Here is a 21256-nt window from a genome sequence, read left to right on the forward strand (position 1 = left end):
GAATATACTACTATAATACTGCTCCTATGTACAAGAATATAACTACTATAATACTGCCTCCTATGTACAAGAATATAACTACTATAATACTGCTCCTATGTACAAGAATATAACTACTATAATACTGCTCCTAGTAACAAGAATATAACTACTATAATACTGCTCCTATGTACAGAATATAACTACTACTAATACTGCTCCTATGTACAGAATAAGCTATAATACTGCTACCTAGTACAAGACTAACACTATAATACTGCTCCTATGTACAATAATATAACTACTATAATACGCTCCTATGTACAAGGATATAACTACTATAAACTGCTCCTATGTACAAGAATATAACTACTATAATACTGCCTCCTATGTAGCAAGAATATAACTACTATAATACTGCTCCTATGTACAAGAATATAACTAACTATACTACTGCTCCTTGTACCAAGAATATAACTACTATAATCTACTTCCTATGTACAAGAATATAACTACTATAAATACTGCTCCTATGTACAAGATATAACTACTATAATACTGCTCCTATGTACAAGAATATAACTACTATAATACTGCTCCTATGTACAAGAATATAACTACTATAATACTGCTCCTATGTACAGAATATAACTACTATAATACTGCTCCTATGTACAAGAATATAACTACTATAATACTGCTCCTATGTACAGAATATAACTACTATAATACTGCTCCTATGTACAAGAATATAACTACTATAATACTGCTCCTATGTACAAGAATATAACTACTATAATACTGCTCCTATGTACAAGAATATAACTACTATAATACTGCTCCTATGTACAAGAATATAACTACTATAATACTGCCTCCTATGTACAAGAATATAACTACTATAATACTGCCTCCTATGTACAAGAATATAAACTACTATAATACTGCTCCTATGTACAAGAATATAACTACTATAATACTGCCTCCTATGTACAAGAATATAACTACTATAATACTGCTCCTATGTACAAGAATATAACTACTATAATACTGCTCCTATGTACAAGAATATAACTACTATAATACTGCTCCTATGTACAAGAATATAACTGCTATAATACTGCTCCTATGTACAAGAATATAACTGACTATAATACTGCTCCTATGTACAAGAAATATAACTACTATAATACTGCCTCCTATGTACAAGAATATAACTACTATAATACTGCTCCTATGTACAAGAATATAACTACTATAATACTGCTCCTATGTACAAGAATATAACTACTATAATACTGCTCCTATGTACAAGAATATAACAACTATAATACTGCCTCCTATGTAGAATAACTACTATATACTGCTCCTATGTACAAGAATATAACTACTATAATACTGCTCCTATGTACAAGAATATAACTACTATAATACTGCTCCTATGTACAGAATATAACTACTATAATACTGCTCCTATGTACAAGAATATAACTACTATAATACTGCTCCTATGTACAAGAATATAACTACTATAATACTGCCTCCTATGTACAAGAATATAACTACTATAATACTGCTCCTATGTACAAGAATAACTACTATAATACTGCTCCTATGTACAAGAATATAACTACTGCTCCTATGTACAAGAATATAACTACTATATACTGCTCCTATGTACAGAATATAACTGCTATAATACTGCTCCTATGTACAAGAATATAACTGCTATAATACTGCTCCTATGTACAAGATATAACTGCTATAATACTGCTCCTATGTACAAGAATATACTGCTATAATACTGCTCCTATGTACAAGAATATAACTACTATAATACTGCTCCTATGTACAAGAATATAACTACTATAATACTGCTCCTATGTACAAGAATATAACTACTATAATACTGCTCCTATGTACAAGAATATAACTACTATAATACTGCTCCTATGTACAAGAATATAACTACTATAATACTGCTCCTATGTAGAATATAACTACTATAATACTGCTCCTATGTACAAGAATATACTACTATAATACTGCTCCTATGTACAAGAATATACTACTATAATACTGCTCCTATGTACAAGAATATAACTACTATAATACTGCTCCTATGTACAAGAATATAACTACTATAATACTGCTCCTATGTACAAGAATATAACTACTATAATACTGCTCCTATGTACAAGAATATAACTACTATAATACTGCTCCTATTGTACAGAATATAACTACTATAATACTGCTCCTATGTACAAGAATATAACTACTATAATACTGCTCCTATGTACAAGAATATAACTACTATAATACTGCTCCTATGTACAAGAATATAACTACTATAATACTGCTCCTATGTACAAGAATATAACTACTATAATACTGCCTCCTATGTACAAGAATATAACTACTATAATACTGCTCCTATGTACAGAATATAACTACTATAATACTGCTCCTATGTACAAGAATATAACTACTATAATACTGCTCCTATGTACAAGAATATAACTGCTATAATACTGCTCCTATGTACAAGAATATAACTGCTATAATACTGCTCCTATGTACAAGAATATAACTGCTATAATACTGCTCCTATGTACAAGAATATAACTGCTATAATACTGCTCCTATGTACAAGAATATAACTGCTATAATACTGCTCCTATGTACAAGAATATAACTACTATAATACTGCTCCTATGTACAAGAATATAACTACTATAATACTGCTCCTATGTACAAGAATATAACTACTATAATACTGCTCCTATGTACAAGAATATAACTACTATAATACTGCTCCTATGTACAAGAATATAACTACTATAATACTGCTCCTATGTACAGAATATAACTACTATAATACTGCTCCTATGTACAAGAATATAACTACTATAATACTGCCTCCTATGTACAAGAATATAACTACTATAATACTGCCCCTATGTACAGAATATAACTACTATAATACTGCTCCTATGTACAGGAATATAACATTTGCCTCTGTCTTGTATGTTATTACTGTAGTGAGTGGATTATTCTATGTAGACGGACCCCCCCCATAAGTGTCAGTCACTGCCCCATAACAGTTACAGTACCCCATAAATCCCTGCCAGTGCCCCCATTACAGCCACCATGCCTCATAAATACCGTAGTGCCTCAGAGATCCCAGAGAGTGCCCCCATAACAACTGCAGAGTCGCCATAAATGCCAGCCAGTTATCCCAGCTGAAAATTAACCCTTCCCTGCACCCTACGCTGACCTGTCCACAGATAGTGCGGCCTTGTCTGATTGGTTGAAACTAGAATTCAGAGACTGATCCAACTGAAGTAAGAGGTGGAGACTGCAGCGCCCCCTTCAGGGGGTATGCCCAGTATTTGGCGGCACTGAGGCCGTTCCCAGTTATTACTGAGTTTACACGACACACATTTCCATCATCTGATTATTGTGGGAGAACTAATGTAGAGTTTACACTCAGAGGCTGAGAGCTCGCCCGGACCACAGCTGATGGAGTCGTTGCAATGTGTCAGTGTAAGCAGGACTAGGCCTCTGTAGATTTCTGGTTAAGAATGCTTCCATTCAGTGACAGCAATCAGAGAAAGGTGAGATCACTAGAAGGTGGCAGATCTTTTGATATGATCTATCTTTCGAGAAGCTGAAACCGCGTCCTGCTCCTACAGCTGCTCGGCTTGTTACAGTGTATCAGCGCAGGTAAGAGCCTTCAGCTGTGAGAGCAGGTGGATGGGCACCAGAATGTCCCCAGTTTATGACAGCAAGCAGAGACTGGAGGAGGCAGATCCTGAACTGACGGGGATTTTCAGATTTCCGGCTGACATCTTCTCACATTTCCGGCTGACATCTTCTCACATTTCCGGCTGACATCTTCTCACACTTCCGGCTGACATCTTCTCACACTTCCGGCTGACATCTTCTCACACTTCCGGCTGACATCTTCTCACACTTCCGGCTGACATCATCTCACACTTCCGGCTGACATCTTCTCACACTTCCGGCTGACATCTTCTCACACTTCCGGCTGACATCTTCTCACACTTCCGGCTGACATCTTCTCACACTTCCGGCTGACATCTTCTCACACTTCCGGCTGACATCTTCTCACACTTCCGGCTGACATCTTCTCACACTTCCGGCTGACATCTTCTCACACTTCCGGCTGACATCTTCTCACATTTCCGGCTGACATCTTCTCACATTTCCGGCTGACATCTTCTCACACTTCCGGCTGACATCTTCTCACACTTCCGGCTGACATCTTCTCACACTTCCGGCTGACATCTTCTCACACTTCCGGCTGACATCTTCTCACACTTCCGGCTGACATCTTCTCACACTTCCGGCTGACATCTTCTCACACTTCCGGCTGACATCTTCTCACACTTCCGGCTGACATCTTCTCACACTTCCGGCTGACATCTTCTCACACTTCCGGCTGACATCTTCTCACATTTCTGTCTCTGTTTCAGGTCGGAGACGACTCTTTCGGGAACAATTACATTGAAAACTTCAGAAAGAACGACATCTGCACAGGTAGCCGACTGTCACCGACCCCCGATCTGTACAACAGCCGTGCTAGAGATGATGGGAGGGGTGTCAAAGGAACAGTAACTAACCTCCTTGTGTCCCTCCGTGTGCTGAGGTGTCATCCACTGTGACAGGTCAGGTGATGGACGGATGTCACTATGGACGGAACGTCACCACCAGCATCAGGGCCTCAGCTTCCTGCAGCTCCATGCCGAAATCCACCATATTCACGTCTTTACTGAGCAGAATAGTTGGTAAACTACACCCAAAGCAATGACCAGTGTCTAAACTGCTGACAGCTCCAGGTAGGGGCTGGGATAGCAGGGCAAGCATACCATTTTTGAAGCTTTTATTATCCGGAGTAGTGAGAATATGAAGTTTTCTTCTGCCAGATTCTTCTCCTGCAAGTGCCAAGGAGGTGGAGCTTCGAAGTGCTCTTGGTATTGAGCTGTGTTAGAGCCCCTCCCCCTGCTCTGAGTGACAGCTGTAGTGGTGTCAGATGTGGGGGACAGTGAGGTAGCTCAATGCAGTGAAACTCCCCCTACTGGGCACTTGCAGGAGCAGAATATAGCAGAATAAAACTTCATATTTCCACTACTCCTGGATAAAACCTCTACAGAAGGTATGTACAGAGAGGAGGGAGGGATGTGACTAATAGTGTCTATCACCACAGTCTGTCCTGTCCATCCTCTCTGTACTTCATGTCTCCTCGTGATCTCCATTCCCACAGAGATTAAGCTGAAGATCTTATCAGCTGTATTCAGGATCATGATTCCTGACGAGCAGAGAGGAGGATGAGGCAGCTCTTTAGCTCAGTGTTGTGAAGTAACTTGTGTGATTAGGACAGGTTCTGTGTGTACTAATAGGACGGCAGCCATTTTATTTCCCCTAATGATTGCTCCCCAGACAAAGCCGAGCCATTAGAACTAATAAAAGGTATTTGGGAATATGTTTATAATAAAGTCATATTTAGGTATTTTCATTTTTCTAATTCCCAGACAACCCCTTTAAGTGTATTGAAGGCCGGCCCTATCTACTTGGTGCACCTTAACTCCTGCATTCTGCTTCCCTGGACACGATGACAAATCGGTGGCCTGGTCCTGTCAATCAAGTGGAGGGGTGGAGCCTCCAGAGCTGAGCAGCTAATGTGCCCATAGTAACAAAGGCCCGCCTTCTGTGCACTTAAGTCCTAATTTGCATATTTTAAAAACAATTATTTGTCATAAACGGATGGGGGAAAAAAGATGTTTTATATCAGCAAGATCAACCCTATTCAACCAGGCATACTGCCCCCAAAAATAATTGTATTTTTTATTTAAAAGGGTTGTTTGCCCAAGAGGGGAGTGTGATAAGAATAATAGAAGAAGCAGTACTTACCTGTTTATTAACCCTCATTTACAGTTCCGTATTTCCCGATGGTCTCTGTTTACTTGGCCGAGCAGAGGCTGCCATAGTGGAAGGAGCAGGGTCCACAGCAGCACAGAGTATTTTAGGAGAGGAGTGTGCTGATCTTGTGGGAGGTCACATAGTGAGAGTTACATAGAGGAAGGAGCAGGGTGCCCAGCAGCACAGAGTACTTCAGGAGAGCAGTGTGCTGATCTTGTGGAGGTCACAGGCTGATAGTTACATAGTGGAAGGAGCAGGGTCCACAGCAGCACAGAGTATTTCAGGAGAGGAGTGTGCTGATCTAATGGGAGGTCATAGACTGATAGTTACATAGTGGAAGGAGCAGGGTGCTCCCAGCAGCACAGAGTATTTCAGGGGAGGAGTGAGCTGATCTTGTGGAGGTCACAGACTAAGAGTTACATAATGGAAGGAGCAGGGTCCTCCCAGCAGCACAGAGGATTTTAGGAGAGGAGTGTGCTGGTTTTGTGGGAGATCATAGACTAAGAGTCGGAAGCAGCACAGAGTATTTAAGGAGAGAAAAAGCTCATCTTGTAGGAGCTCACAGTTAGGCCTCGTGCACACGACCATTGTTTTATTCCGTGTCCGTTGCGCCGTTTTTCGTGATTTTCTGCAGACCCATTGATTTTTTTATGGGTCCGTTGAAAACTCTGCTAATGCACCGCTTTCCATCCGCGTCCGTGATCCGTGGTTCCAGTCCGTCAAAAAAATATAACCTGTCCTATTATTTACACGGTAAAACGGTTCGCGGACCCATTCAAGTCAATGGGACCGTGAAAAACCTATCATTTGCATGGCAAACCTGTCTTAGACTTTTTTTTACTTTCCTTTATGTCTGGTGATCCTCCAAAAATAAACGAAGACACACGGATAACGGATAACGGAACCCCGTTTTGCGGAACGGAACACAACAACGGTCATGTGCATGAGGCCTTAGAGTGGAAGGAGCAGGGTCCCCCAGCAGTACAGAGTATTTCAGGCAGAGACAGTATGCCGTAGTTGCCTTTAGGTTGTCTAACTATGCTGAAGACTACAGTCCCCATCATCTCTCCTCGCTCACGTGTTTCCGTGCCCTCTCCGCTGCTTCCACATCTGTTCTCTATAAATCTGAGTAAAATACTTGATGTTCTCTTGGCGCTGCTCTCCTGACTGATGTGGTCGGGGCAGGATTTCTGGGGCGGCCTCAGGCGCAGGTCTTAATATTCCTATGATTATCCGTGTCCGCCGCGTCCACGTCTCCATGACATGTGCCGCCATCACCTTCTCCTTTTCTCCCGCAGACTTTGTGTTTCAGACCGGAGCAGCCGCCACCGGAGCCGCCTCTATCATCGTGAACGCAGAAGGTGAATACTGTGCCATTACAATATACACTGTGCATCAGTTCCTTACATTCTCTGCTTGCTGTCAGTGAATAGGGACATCCTAACTAAACACTTCTCACAATTGTATCCAGACTAGACAATCTGTGAGCTAAAGAATTCTCTCTCCTGTCTGAGTCGTTACAATGTATCAGTCTGGAGTCCAGTCTGGATTGTCCAGAATTCGCTCCATTGCAGCAAACCCTCTGCTGGGAGAAGTGTCAGGTCAGGATTGGTCAAGCAGAGGTCTTGAAAATAGTGAGAACCAGAGACAAAGGTTTATTTTGCTGCCCCCACTAAGTGAATGATGCCCCCCACGTTTCCGCAATAAACATTTGCATCGCCATCTTGGGGACACTTTTAAGCCCCACCCCCTGTACACCTTTTGTGGGAATACCCACGAACCCACTGTGGTGGTGGGGGGGGGGGGCTTGCCCTGAACTCCTCCTGTTTTGAAACATAAATCCAGGCATTTCCCTGCAGCAGTCACTAGGGGAGCTCAGTGCTTTGTACAGCTTCCATTGAGTTCAGTGGTAGCTGTATAAATTCCAATGCACTGAGCGCACCCTAGTGGTGGAAGTAGGGAGCCAGTTTTATAATACAAAGCATTTAGAAACTCTTCAGACGCTTTAACATTTTTCACTTTTTTTTTGTTGTTGCGGCCTGGCGCTAAAATAAAAAATGATTCATAATGGGAAAGCGAAAACAGAATTTTAGAAATTTTTGCAAATTTATTAAAAAGGATAAACTAAAATTTCACATGGACATAAGTACTCAGCCCCTTTTGCTGTGATACCTCACATTCAGCTCTGGGGCCTCCCATTACTCTGGATCATCTCTGAGACATTTCTCCACCTTGGAGTCACCTGTGGTAAATTCCATGGACTGAACATGATGTGGAAAGACCCGGCCCTGTCTATATAAGATCTCACCAGTGACAATGCATTTTGGAGGAAAGAACTGCCTGTGGAGCTCAGAGACAGGATTGTGTGGAGGCACAGATCTGGAGAAGGGGACAAAAATGTCTGCTGCACTGAAAGTTCCCAAAAGCAGAGTGGCCTCCATAATTCTTACATGGACAAAGTATGGAACAACCAGGACTCTTCTAGGGCTGAAGATTTATGTCCTGAGTACAGGGTCTGAAGACTTATGTCCCGGGTACGGGAGGGTCTGAAGACTTATGTCCCGGGTACGGGAGGGTCTGAAGACTTATGTCCCGGGTACGGGAGGGTCTGAAGACTTATGTCCCGGGTACGGGAGGGTCTGAAGACTTATGTCCCGGGTACGGGAGGGTCTGAAGACTTATGTCCTGAGTACGGGAGGGTCTGAAGACTTATGTCCCGGGTACGGGAGGGTCTGAAGACTTATGTCCCGAGTACAGGAGGGCCTGAAGACTTATGTCCCGAGTACAGGAGGGCCTGAAGACTTATGTCCCGAGTACAGGAGGGCCTGAAGACTTATGTCCCGAGTAAAGGAGGGTCTAAAGACTTATGTCCCGAGTACAGGAGGGCCTGAAGACTTATGTCCCGAGTACAGGAGGGCCTGAAGACTTATGTCCCGAGTACAGGAGGGCCTGAAGACTTATGTCCCGAGTACAGGAGGGTCTAAAGAATTATGTCCCGAGTACAGGAGGGCCTGAAGACTTATGTCCCGAGTACAGGAGGGCCTGAAGACTTATGTCCCGAGTACAGGAGGGCCTGAAGACTTATGTCCCGAGTACAGGAGGGCCTGAAGACTTATGTCCCGAGTACAGGAGGGCCTGAAGACTTATGTCCCGAGTACAGGAGGGCCTGAAGACTTATGTCCCGAGTACAGGAGGGCCTGAAGACTTATGTCCCGAGTACAGGAGGGTCTGAAGACTTATGTCCCGAGTACAGGAGGGTCTGAAGACTTATGTCCCGAGTACAGGAGGGTCTGAAGACTTATGTCCCGAGTACAGGAGGGCCTGAAGACTTATGTCCCGAGTACAGGAGGGCCTGAAGACTTATGTCCCGAGTACAGGAGGGTCTGAAGACTTATGTCCCGAGTACAGGCGGGTCTGAAGACTTATGTCCCGAGTACAGGAGGGCCTGAAGACTTATGTCCCGAGTACAGGCGGGTCTGAAGACTTATGCAAGATGTTAGTTTTTCCTTTTCACTATATTAGTACAGATTCCTTCCATATCTGATCTCTGTTTTCACTTTCTCGTTATGGGGGATTGCGGGCAGGATGATGGGCACAAAGGCCGCAATGTAATAAAATGTGAAGAAAGTGAAAGGGTCTGAAGACTTTCTGAACGCTCTGTGTATGTTGTGAGGGGAGCAAAATTCTGAGCAATTTGGGTTAATTTTGGCGCATTCTGATTTAGAGAAATCCTCTGCGTTTATCTGGGTGACACATCAGACTACGGGCGCATTCACACCACCGCATGTATTTTGTGGTCTGCGAACCACGGATCTGCATAAAATACGGATTACGTCCGTGTTGCATCCGTTTTTCTTGCTGATCCATTGTAACCATGCCCATTCTTGTACGCAAAGCGGACAGAAATAGTTTTATCTTTTTTTGCGGGGCCGCCGAGCAGGCATACGCATTTTTTGTGGTTCCATTAAAAAATGAATGGGTTCGCATGCAGTCCGCAAAAAGTGTCAATGGGATGCAGAGCAAAAATACAGCCGTGTAATTTTTAAAAACCCGTCGGAGACGGCGACTCTAGGACTTTGTGAATTTTGCTGGCGTGTTTTTTCACAGGGCAGAACGCCATTGTCATTGTTGCTGGGGCAAACCTACTACTCCGTTCAGAAGATCTTACAGAAGCCTCGGCCGCTATCTGTGGAGCCCGGGTGATGGTGTGCCAGCTGGAGATCAGCCCCGACGTCTCACTCCAGGCCTTGAAAATGGCGCACAAGAGCGGCGGTGAGACAACCAACCTCTGCATTCTGTCTGGAGATCATAGAAAATTCTCCAACTAAAATGTCTAAATTGCGCTAAATTATGGTAAATCTGTTGGGCTGAGGAGGACACACCCTCTTCAAAGACCCGCCCACTTTTCGCAAAAGTGGCAAAAACTGCATAAAATGGAAGAAATGCAAAATTCATACATGCCTTGGTAAATTTCCCCCAGTGTCCCTGGAAGGATACTACTTTTCAAATTAAAGGGGTTTTCCAGAAAAAAATGGGTTTCTGTGACTACCCGGCTCTGTATGGGCACATCTGACCACAGAGCTCTGCTCCCCAGCTTTTGGCAGATCATCGTCATCCATGCAGCCCGGACCCTCTCCTTTTCCTCCTCTGCTTTCCGATGACACAGGTGCATGCGCTTTTAGGTATCTTTCCTGCACAGTGCATGGGACTGAAACGGGGAGATGGCAAGGAGGAAGCGGGAGAAGGGGCGTGTATAGCCCTGCAGTATAGAAGACAGGGGGTTGTTACCTTTACTCAGAACCTCCCTTTAAATTCAGCATACAGGAGAATCCAGCACTGATTAGTCACAGGCAGAATACACAGTTACATCCAGTGATTCACAGGTGACGCCTTCTCTGACTATAGACATTCTATTTCCTCATCTTCTCCATCTGGCCCAGACCACCATGACATTGCTTCCGGCTACAACTTGTTTCTGTAGATTTCTCACTTCTTCTTTCAGTAATTAATGCTATGCACAGTGCCCCAACAGTATTAGTGCCCCTGACAGCAATAGTGTCGCACACAGCCCCCAAAAGTAATTGTGCTGAGCAGATATTGCCCCCAGTCAGTAATATTGCCCACAAAATAATTGTGCCTAAAGGTAAGTCTCCTGTAGTGCTGATATATTGCCCCTATAGTGCTAGACATAGTGTTCCCAAGGTGCGCCCGACATTCATAGAGCCCACACAGTACCCCCAAAGTAATTGTGCCAAAGCCCACATAGTGCCCCCAGAATTCAAGGGTTTTGCCAGCACTACAAAAATTGGTGGCAGCGGCGTCACCCAAGTCACTGCTTCCTGTGCTGTCCCCGGACGGATCCTCTTCTGCGCATGCGCTCAGCAGGAAATGGAGATATTCAGAGCAAGTTCAGAAAAGGGTCCATCCGGGGACAGCACATAAATAAACGACGTGCTGCAGCTCTCTCCTTGTAACTGTCACAGCCCAGGGGGTGTGTCCTTTCCATTGCAGCTCCCTCCTTGAACTGTCACAGTTTCTAACTGTAGATTTGGCTGTTGGCAGTTAAAGGATGGAACTGAGCATGTGCGACCACCTTTACGTTTTCAGTTATGCCCTGTGGTGTGTATGACCTATTGAAAGTTTCATCCTGAGCTGCTCCACCCCGCTCCAGTCCTGTGCCCTGGTTCCCGCCTGCCCATCTCCCAGTTCTTGGCTCGTTCACTTCCAGCAGGGTATGGACACGATCACGTGACCACTTCATCCAATGACTGGATTCAGCAGAACACATGATCATGTCCATACCCGGCCTGAAGAAGACAAGCCGGGGAATGGAAGATGGTTCATGGGAGCCGAGGCACAGCACCGGTGCAGGGAAGTGTGAACTTCTCAGTAGGTCATCCAGGCCACAGGGGATAACTGAAATCTTACGTCGTCCTGTAAAACCCCTTTAAGGCTGGCATCTGAACCGCCAGTCTAAGTAGGTCCGGTGTTTTTTGGTCCCGCGGCTCGCTGACCTCATTCCAGGGGGAGACATTTGCAATGTATTAAAGAAATGAGGAGATTGTAAGAAAACAAGTTCTCGGTGCGGGATTATTAGCCCCAGCTGCAGGGCTGAGCGCGGCCAAGTTGTCAGCGAGCCACCGGCCACAAGCAGTGACTGCTGCAGATAAGACGCCTCCATTGTGTTTTCCATCTGTGAGTGCAGTGTCAGCCGCCCCCTTTATAGTGAGGATAGTCCATGTCTAGCTCAAGACTGCCCCCCACAGTAAGACAGCATCAGTGACCGCCAGTATGTCTACTTTAGGGCGTCATCCAACTTTCCTAGGATATGGAACAGCAAATCCACTACTGTATAGCATCCCACACCACGACCAGCAGCACAGTGAGTGTAGCTTTGGGTGTGACTGGAGTAGAATATATGGTTAAAGGGGTTATGGCCTGGGTGATGTAAACAATGAAAATTCGACCTCATATAATACATGATGATCTCTTTATAACAAAGCTAGAAGCAGCCCTGTACCTCACATGGCTCCAGAGATCTCCCCATTCACTGCCACAGTTGGTCTTCTACTTCAGGCTGGCAACTCAGGGTGTGTGTCCTTTCTGCTGCAGCTCTCTCCCTATCACAGCTCCAGGGGCGTGTCCTGTCTGCTGCAGCTCTCTCCCTATCACAGCTCCCGGGGCGTGTCCTGTCTTCTGCAGCTCTCTCCCTATCACAGCTCCAGGGGCGTGTCCTGTCTTCTGCAGCTCTCTCCCTATCACAGCTCCAGGGGCGTGTCCTGTCTTCTGCAGCTCTCTCCCTATCACAGCTCCAGGGGCGTGTCCTGTCTTCTGCAGTTCTCTCCCTATCACAGCTCCAGGGGCGTGTCGTGTCTTCTGCAGCTCTCTCCCTATCACAGCTCCAGGGGCGTGTCCTGTCTTCTGCAGCTCTCTCCCTATCACAGCTCCAGGGGCGTGTCCTGTCTTCTGCAGCTCTCTCCCTATCACAGTTCAGGGGGCGTGTCCTGTCTTCTGCAGTTCTCTCCCTATCACAGCTCCAGGGGCGTGTCCTGTCTTCTGCAGTTCTCTCCCTATCACAGCTCCAGGGGCGTGTCCTGTCTTCTGCAGCTCTCTCCCAATCACAGCTCCAGGGGCGTGTCCTGGCTTCTGTAGCTCTCTTCCTATCACAGCTCCAGGGACGTGTCCTGTCTTCTGCAGCTCTCTCCCTATCAGCTCCAGGGGCGTGTCCTGTCTTCTTCAGCTCTCTCCCTATCACAGTTCAGGGAGCAAGGTTCAGGTTGTTTTCTAAAATTGCCAGGACAAAAGAACATTAAAGGGGTTGTCCTGCTTACCTACACAGAATGGCGCCACCTGGTGTTCAGAATATATTACAGTGTGCGCGTCCACCTTCTAAGCTGCGTGTTGGAGGACACACATGCTCAGTCACTCTCCCCACAGCCAGGTCATAGTTATCCTCTGTGCACTGCCAATAGAAAGCACTTCAGGGCAGGAGACTCTGCTGCAGCATGGCGGTATAGCTAACAAGATTCCTGCTACAGGGGAAATAAGAAGGGGCTATACTGTCAGCTGCCAGAGGGGGAAGGAGTCTGATTCTGTTCAGAGCCTATCCCTGGAAGACCAGAATAGACACTGCACCAGCGAGAGCAGAGACTTCTAGGATGAAGCAATCTGCATAAAATAGAAGAAAAAAAAACTTCCTTTTTACTGTATTTTTTTTTTTCCCCCCTATAGTGAGGACGATCTTTAACCCGGCTCCGGCGGTCGCTGATCTAGACCCGGCCTTCTACACGCACTCTGACATCTTCTGCTGCAATGAGAGTGAGGTGAGGACGTGACGCTTGGTGCCATCTGTGGTTCCTAAGCTTCCAGCTAATACTTCCACCTTTCCGCGCTTTAAGGTCGCGGTATCGCTCGGTACAGACCAGGCGTACATAGGGAAGCATGGAGTCTTTACTGATGGCGTGCTCCGTGGGATGCATTAAAGGGGTTGTCCGGTCCGTTTCTACTGATTGCCTGTCTAGGGGGTCTCTGACGTTCCTATATCTGTCTATGTAGATATCAGAGGCTTCCGGAGTATCCTGCCACTACTGATCCGGCCATTCTATATTCCTCCAGGCTGAGATATTAACAGGTGTCCAGGTGAAGAGCCCCTCGGATGCAGGAGCCGCAGGTTCAGAGCTTTTGGCTAGAGGTTGTCATCTCGTGTTAGTTACCCTAGGAGGAGAGGGATGTGTGATCGTATCCAAGGAAGACCCGAAACCGAAGCACATCGCTACACATAAAGTGAAGGCAGTGGACACCACGGTAGAGTATTATTATAGAATCTAGAGAATTGATCGGCCTGAGTATCTTGAGTAATACTTTGGTGCATAAAACAGACTGGGAGGGACAAGCAGGCAGCACTATCTGTACCTACATCATTTACAGGGAGGCAGTACTATCTGTACCTACATCATTTACAGGGAGAGACAGGGAGGCAGTACTATCTGTACCTACATCATTTACAGGGAGGCAGTACTATCTGTACCTACATCATTTACAGGGAGGCAGTACTATCTGTACCTACATCATTTACAGGGAGGCAGTACTATCTGTACCTACATCATTTACAGGGAGAGACAAGGAGGCAGTACTATCTGTACCTACATCATTTACAGGGAGGCAGTACTATCTGTACCTACATCATTTACAGGGAGACAGTACTATCTGTACCTACATCATTTACAGGGAGGCAGTACTATCTGTACCTACATCATTTACAGGGAGAGACAAGGAGGCAGTACTATCTGTACCTACATCATTTACAGGGAGGCAGTACTATCTGTACCTACATCATGTACAGGGAGAGACAGGGAGGCAGTACTATCTGTATCTACATCATTTACAGGGAGAGACAAGGAGGCAGCACTGTCTGTACCTACATCATTTACAGGGAGAGACAAGGAGGCAGTACTATCTGTACCTACATCATTTACAGGGAGGCAGCACTATCTGTACTTACATCATTTACAGGGAGGCAGCACTATCTGTACCTACATCATTTACAGGGAGGCAGTACTATCTGTACCTACATCATTTACAGGGAGGCAGTACTATCTGTACCTACATCATTTACAGGGAGGCAGTACTATCTGTACCTACATCATTTACAGGGAGAGACAAGGAGGCAGTACTATCTGTACCTACATTATTTACAGGGAGGCAGTACTATCTGTACCTACATCATTTACAGGGAGCCAGTACTATCTGTACCTACATCATTTACAGGGAGCCAGTACTATCTGTACCTACATCATTTACAGGAAGCCAGTACTATCTGTACCTACATCATTTACAGGAAGCCAGTACTATCTGTACCTACATCATTTACAGGGAGGCAGTACTATCTGTACCTACATCATTTACAGGAAGCCAGTACTATCTGTACCTACATCATTTACAGGGAGACAGTACTATCTGTACCTACATCATTTACAGGGAGGCAGTACTATCTGTACCTACATCATTTACAGGGAGGCAGTACTATCTGTACCTACATCATTTACAGGGAGGCAGTACTATCTGTACCTACATCATTTACAGGGAGGCAGTACTATCTGTACCTACATCATTTACAGGGAGGCAGTACTATCTGTACCTACATCATTTACAGGGAGGCAGTACTATCTGTACCTACATCATTTACAGGGAGGCAGTACTATCTGTACCTACATCATTTACAGGGAGGCAGTACTATCTGTACCTACATCATTTACAGGGAGGCAGTTCTATCTGTACCTACATAATTTACAGGGAGGCAGTACTATCTGTACCTACATCATTTACAGGGAGAGACGAAGAGGCAGTACTATGTGTACCTACATCATTTACAGGGAGGCAGTACTATCTGTACCTACATCATTTACAGGGAGAGACAAGGAGGCAGTACTATCTGTACCTACATCATTTACAGGGAGGCAGTACTATCTGTACCAACATCATTTACAGGGAGGCAGTACTATCTGTACCTACATCATTTACAGGGAGAGACAGGGAGGCAGTACTATCTGTACCTACATCATTTACAGGGAGGCAGTACTATCTGTACCTACATCATTTACAGGGAGAGACAGGGAGGCAGCACTATCTGTACCTACATCATTTACAGGGAGAGACAGGGAGGCAGTACTATCTGTACCTACATCATTTACAGGGAGGCAGTACTATCTGTACCTACATCATTTACAGGGAGGCAGTACCATCTGTACCTACATCATTTATAGAGAGACACGGGGAGGCAGTTCTATCTGTACCTACATCATTTATAGAGAGACAGGGAGGCAGTACTATCTGTACCTACATTATTTACAGGGAGGCAGTACTATCTGTACCTACATTATTTACAGGGAGACATGACCACGCAGGGTTAATAGAACAGCCTTCTAATGTGGAGTAGACGCAGTCATGAGTCTCTGGCTGTCGCTGAGTCAGCGCTGCCGCCGCTCTCCCCCGTTAATGGCTGCAGTGATGCTGTGTGACGTCGGCTTCTAATCTGCAGCCTCCCCCCCCCCCCCTCGTGGGAAGATTAGCTATAAATACCGCTGATATTTTTAGCTCGTGCGTAAATCATTTAGCTGAAATTAGCAAACTGAGACGAGGCACCGGACTAATTAGTATCCATCCACGGTAGATCCGTAATGGAAAAAAAGCTCAGAGGGCACCTGTCAGCAGGATGAACCCCAATACACAGACATACTTGCTGGTAGGGTTGATACTGCTGTTGTGAAAATTGCTTGCGCTGTTCCTGAGGAAAAAAATTTAATTTATTCCTTAAAGGAGTATTCACATCATAGACAATGGGGGCCTATCGCTATCATATCCCCCACATTGTCTGATAGGTGCGGGTCCCACCGCTGGGACTCGCACTTATACCGAGAACAGAGCAGGGTAGATGGTGGCCGGAGGACCCCGGGTTTCCCTGGGTCCGGCCACCACCAAGCGCTCCCCCCATAGTAGTGAATAGGAGCACACCGCGCTTGGGGTGGACGTAAATAGCTGAGCCAGTGCTCGGCGGCCCCATAAAAATCAATGGAGGGAGGCTGCGCATGCGCAGTGCGCCCTCCGGGACTTCGTTCTTGGTGTAGGTGCGGGTCCCAGAGGTAGGACCCGCATCTATCAGACGATGGGGGCAGATCCTAGCTATGTGCCCCCATTGTCTGCGATGGGAGAAACGCATTAAGTAAATGGGCGCTGCATTGCACCAAGAGTAATAAACGTCTTATTATAAATTTTTTTCCTCTGGAACGCCACAACCAACTTTAGGTATTTTGATCAACAGGATAAACCCCACCAGGCAGTATGCTTAGTTTAGGGTTGATCCTGCTGATAGCTGTTCTTTAAGCAGTGTACAGTGTACAGCCTTGAACCCTGGATGTTGGCTTTTTGCTGTACAATAGCCTCATTTTTAAAAATTTTGGTGATTTTTATTTAATTTTATTTTTTTCTAATTTTATGCTTCCTCGTGGCACCTGGGCGTGGTTAGCCAGGCGTCCACCGGATTTAACAAGTTTGGCTTTTTAAAATGGTGCAATCTGACGCCAGTAGGGGGCAGCAAATACACCGTAGGGACATCTCTAGACAAAGGTCTTATGTTGTAAAGTTGCACCAAATTCATCAAAGAACATGATCCAGCTTTTCCCGGTTCCTGAATGGTAAATCTGCCCAGAGATGAGTCCAGTCCACAAACCTCCCCCTAAAAGAAGCAGAGAACGGCTTGTGGGTTCTTTGTAGTAAATGGAGGAGTCGTTATTACAGGGGGGCACTGGTGATTCTGGAGGACGGTGCCCAGAGGGGGCGCAGCCCTCACCACCCACCGCCGACTTTCTCTTCTCCGTCTCAGTGATGTGGATGGACAGGCTCGTGGGGCCACCAGAATTATCACATAGACCCGTCATATGGAGATCAGAACATAAAGATAATTCCGTGTAATATTCAGAGAGGATGCAGAGGTATTACAGATAGGAAGTACAGACCCCTGACCTCAAACTGAGAGCCCCTCATAACCCCAGAACCTAATGACTTAATATTCAACTGTGACTAATGACTTAATGTCACCCCTCCAGTCATAGCTGACCATAGGGGCAGTATTATAGTAGTTATATTCTTGTACATAGGAGCAGTATTATAGTAGTTATATTCTTGTACATAGGAGCAGTATTATAGTAGTTATATTCCTGTACATAGGAGCAGTATTATAGTAGTTATATTCTTGTACATAGGAGGCAGTATTATAGTAGTTATATTCTTGTACATAGAGGCAGTATTATAGTAGTTATATTCTTGTACATAGAAGACAGTATTATAGTAGTTATATTCTTATACATAGGAGCTGTATTATAGTAGTTATATTCTTGTACATAGGAGGCAGTATTATAGTAGTTATATTCTTGTACATAGGAGCAGTATTATAGTAGTTATATTCTTGTACATAGGAGGCAGTATTATAGTAGTTATATTCTTGTACATAGGAGCAGTATTATAGTAGTTATATTCTTGTACATAGGAGCAGTATTATAGTAGTTATATTCCTGTACATAGGAGCAGTATTATAGTAGTTATATTCCTGTACATAGGAGGCAGTATTATAGTAGTTATATTCTTGTACATAGGAGGCAGTATTATAGTAGTTATATTCCTGTACATAGGAGGCAGTATTATAGTAGTTATATTCTTGTACATAGGAGCAGTATTATAGTAGTTATATTCCTGTACATAGGAGCAGTATTATAGTAGTTATATTCTTGTACATAGGGGGCAGTATTATAGTAGTTATATTCCTGTACATAGGAGGCAGTATTATAGTAGTTATATTCTTGTACATAGGAGGCAGTATTATAGTAGTTATATTCTTGTACATAGGGGGCAGTATTATAGTAGTTATATTCTTGTACATAGGAGCAGTATTATAGTAGTTATATTCTTGTACATAGGAGGCAGTATTATAGCAGTTATATTCCTGTACATAGGAGCAGTATTATAGTAGTTATATTCTTGTACATAGGAGTAGTATTATAGCAGTTATATTCTTGTACAAAGGAGCAGTATTATAGTAGTTATATTCTTGTACATAGGAGGCAGTATTATAGCAGTTATATTCTTGTACATAGGAGCAGTATTATAGTAGTTATATTCTTGTACATAGGAGCAGTATTATAGCAGTTATATTCTTGTACATAGGAGTAGTATTATAGCAGTTATATTCTTGTACATAGGAGCAGTATTATAGTAGTTATATTCTTGTACATAGGAGCAGTATTATAGTAGTTATATTCTTGTACATAGGAGGCAGTATTATAGTGGTTATATTCTTGTACATAGGAGGCAGTATTATAGTGGTTATATTCTTGTACATAGGAGGCAGTATTATAGTAGTTATATTCTTGTACATAGGAGCAGTATTATAGTAGTTATATTCTTGTACATAGGAGGCAGTATTATAGTAGTTATATTCTTGTACATAGGAGCAGTATTATAGTAGTTATATTCTTGTACATAGGAGGCAGTATTATAGTAGTTATATTCTTGTACATAGGAGCAGTATTATAGTAGTTATATTCTTGTACATAGGAGGCAGTATTATAGTAGTTATATTCTTGTACATAGGAGCAGTATTATAGTAGTTATATTCTTGTACATAGGAGGCAGTATTATAGTAGTTATATTCTTGTACATAGGAGCAGTATTATAGTAGTTATATTCTTGTACATAGGAGGCAGTATTATAGTCGTTATATTCTTGTACATAGGAGCAGTATTATAGTAGTTATATTCTTGTACATAGGAGGAAGTATTATAGTAGTTATATTCTTGTACATAGGAGCAGTATTATAGTAGTTATATTCTTGTACATAGGAGGCAGTATTATAGTAGTTATATTCTTGTACATAGGAGCAGTATTATAGTAGTTATATTCTTGTACATAGGAGCAGTATTATAGTAGTTATATTCTTGTACATAGGAGGCAGTATTATAGTAGTTATATTCTTGTACATAGGAGCAGTATTATAGTAGTTATATTCTTGTACATAGGAGGAAGTATTATAGTAGTTATATTCTTGTACATAGGAGCAGTATTATAGTAGTTATATTCTTGTACATAGGAGGCAGTATTATAGTAGTTATATTCTTGTACATAGGAGCAGTATTATAGTAGTTATATTCTTGTACATAGGAGCAGTATTATAGTAGTTATATTCTTGTACATAGGAGCAGTATTATAGTAGTTATATTCCTGTACATAGGAGCAGTATTATAGTAGTTATATTCTTGTACATAGGAGGCAGTATTATAGTAATTATATTCTTGTACATAGGAGGCAGTATTATAGTAGTTATATTCTTGTACATAGGAGCAGTATTATAGTAGTTATATTCTTGTACATAGGAGCTGTATTATAGTAGTTATATTCTTGTACATAGGAGGCAGTATTATAGTAGTTATATTCTTGTACATAGGAGGCAGTATTATAGTAGTTATATTCTTGTACATAGGAGCAGTATTATAGTAGTTATATTCTTGTACATAGGAGCTGTATTATAGTAGTTATATTCTTGTACATAGGAGCAGTATTATAGTAGTTATATTCTTGTACATAGGAGGCAGTATTATAGTAGTTATATTCTTGTACATAGGAAGCAGTATTATAGTAGTTATATTCTTGTACATAGGAGCAGTATTATAGTAGTTATTATAGGGCGTTGATAAAGCGCATTATGCACGAAATATGTGATAGGGAGGACGCCATGAAGCTTTTAACCATAGTTAATTAAAAGTTACGTTTTATCATTTAAGGCGGCGGATAAAAAAAATAAAATTAGTTTGGAGACTGTGTTTGAATGTTGAGGAGTAGACGTGTCTTTAGCAGTTGTCACTTCCCCTCCCCCGCTCCTCTCGGTGTCCGATAGCACAGGGCACAATGTTTCCCAATGCAGGGCCATACGGAGTCATAGTGTTGGATAAAGCGCCTTTGCGACGTGTGTTATTCCTGCTGGCGGCACACGTGATGTTCATACCATTAATGACTGTAATTGTGAGGAGGGGGTGAAAGGTTAATCTAATACTGGGGTGATAGATCTCTGTCTGTAGGAAGGTGAATTATCCCCAAATAAATTAACTCATTAATGAAGCCGGATTCGCTCCTGGTCGCGTCGGTTGTCTCTCTCCCAGTGGTTGTCCCGGGACCACCCAGAAGTAATTGCAGCCTCATCCTCTCCCGGGCAGCGTCCTCATCGCTGTAGATCTGTTCTCTGCTTCCTGATGAAAACCCTCATTAAAATCATGTAAGAGGCCTCACA

At 43.5% G+C, this 21256-nt stretch overlaps 1 protein-coding gene across 2 annotated transcripts in view; it reads left to right on the plus strand.

Moving 5' to 3' along the window:
• The window catches only part of RBKS (ribokinase), a 41376-nt gene that overhangs the window by 9530 nt on the left and 10590 nt on the right, over positions 1–21256 (plus strand). For both annotated transcript variants that reach the window (XM_044274578.1, XM_044274577.1), the window contains 5 exons: positions 4482–4545; positions 7224–7286; positions 10033–10197; positions 13657–13748; positions 14041–14229. In XM_044274578.1, the coding sequence (XP_044130513.1) occupies positions 4482–4545; positions 7224–7286; positions 10033–10197; positions 13657–13748; positions 14041–14229 (573 nt within the window). The remainder of the gene's footprint in view (positions 1–4481; positions 4546–7223; positions 7287–10032; positions 10198–13656; positions 13749–14040; positions 14230–21256) is intronic.

The sequence above is a fragment of the Bufo gargarizans genome, unplaced genomic scaffold, assembly GCF_014858855.1.
Source record: "Bufo gargarizans isolate SCDJY-AF-19 unplaced genomic scaffold, ASM1485885v1 original_scaffold_1831_pilon, whole genome shotgun sequence".
NCBI lineage: Eukaryota > Metazoa > Chordata > Amphibia > Anura > Bufonidae > Bufo > Bufo gargarizans.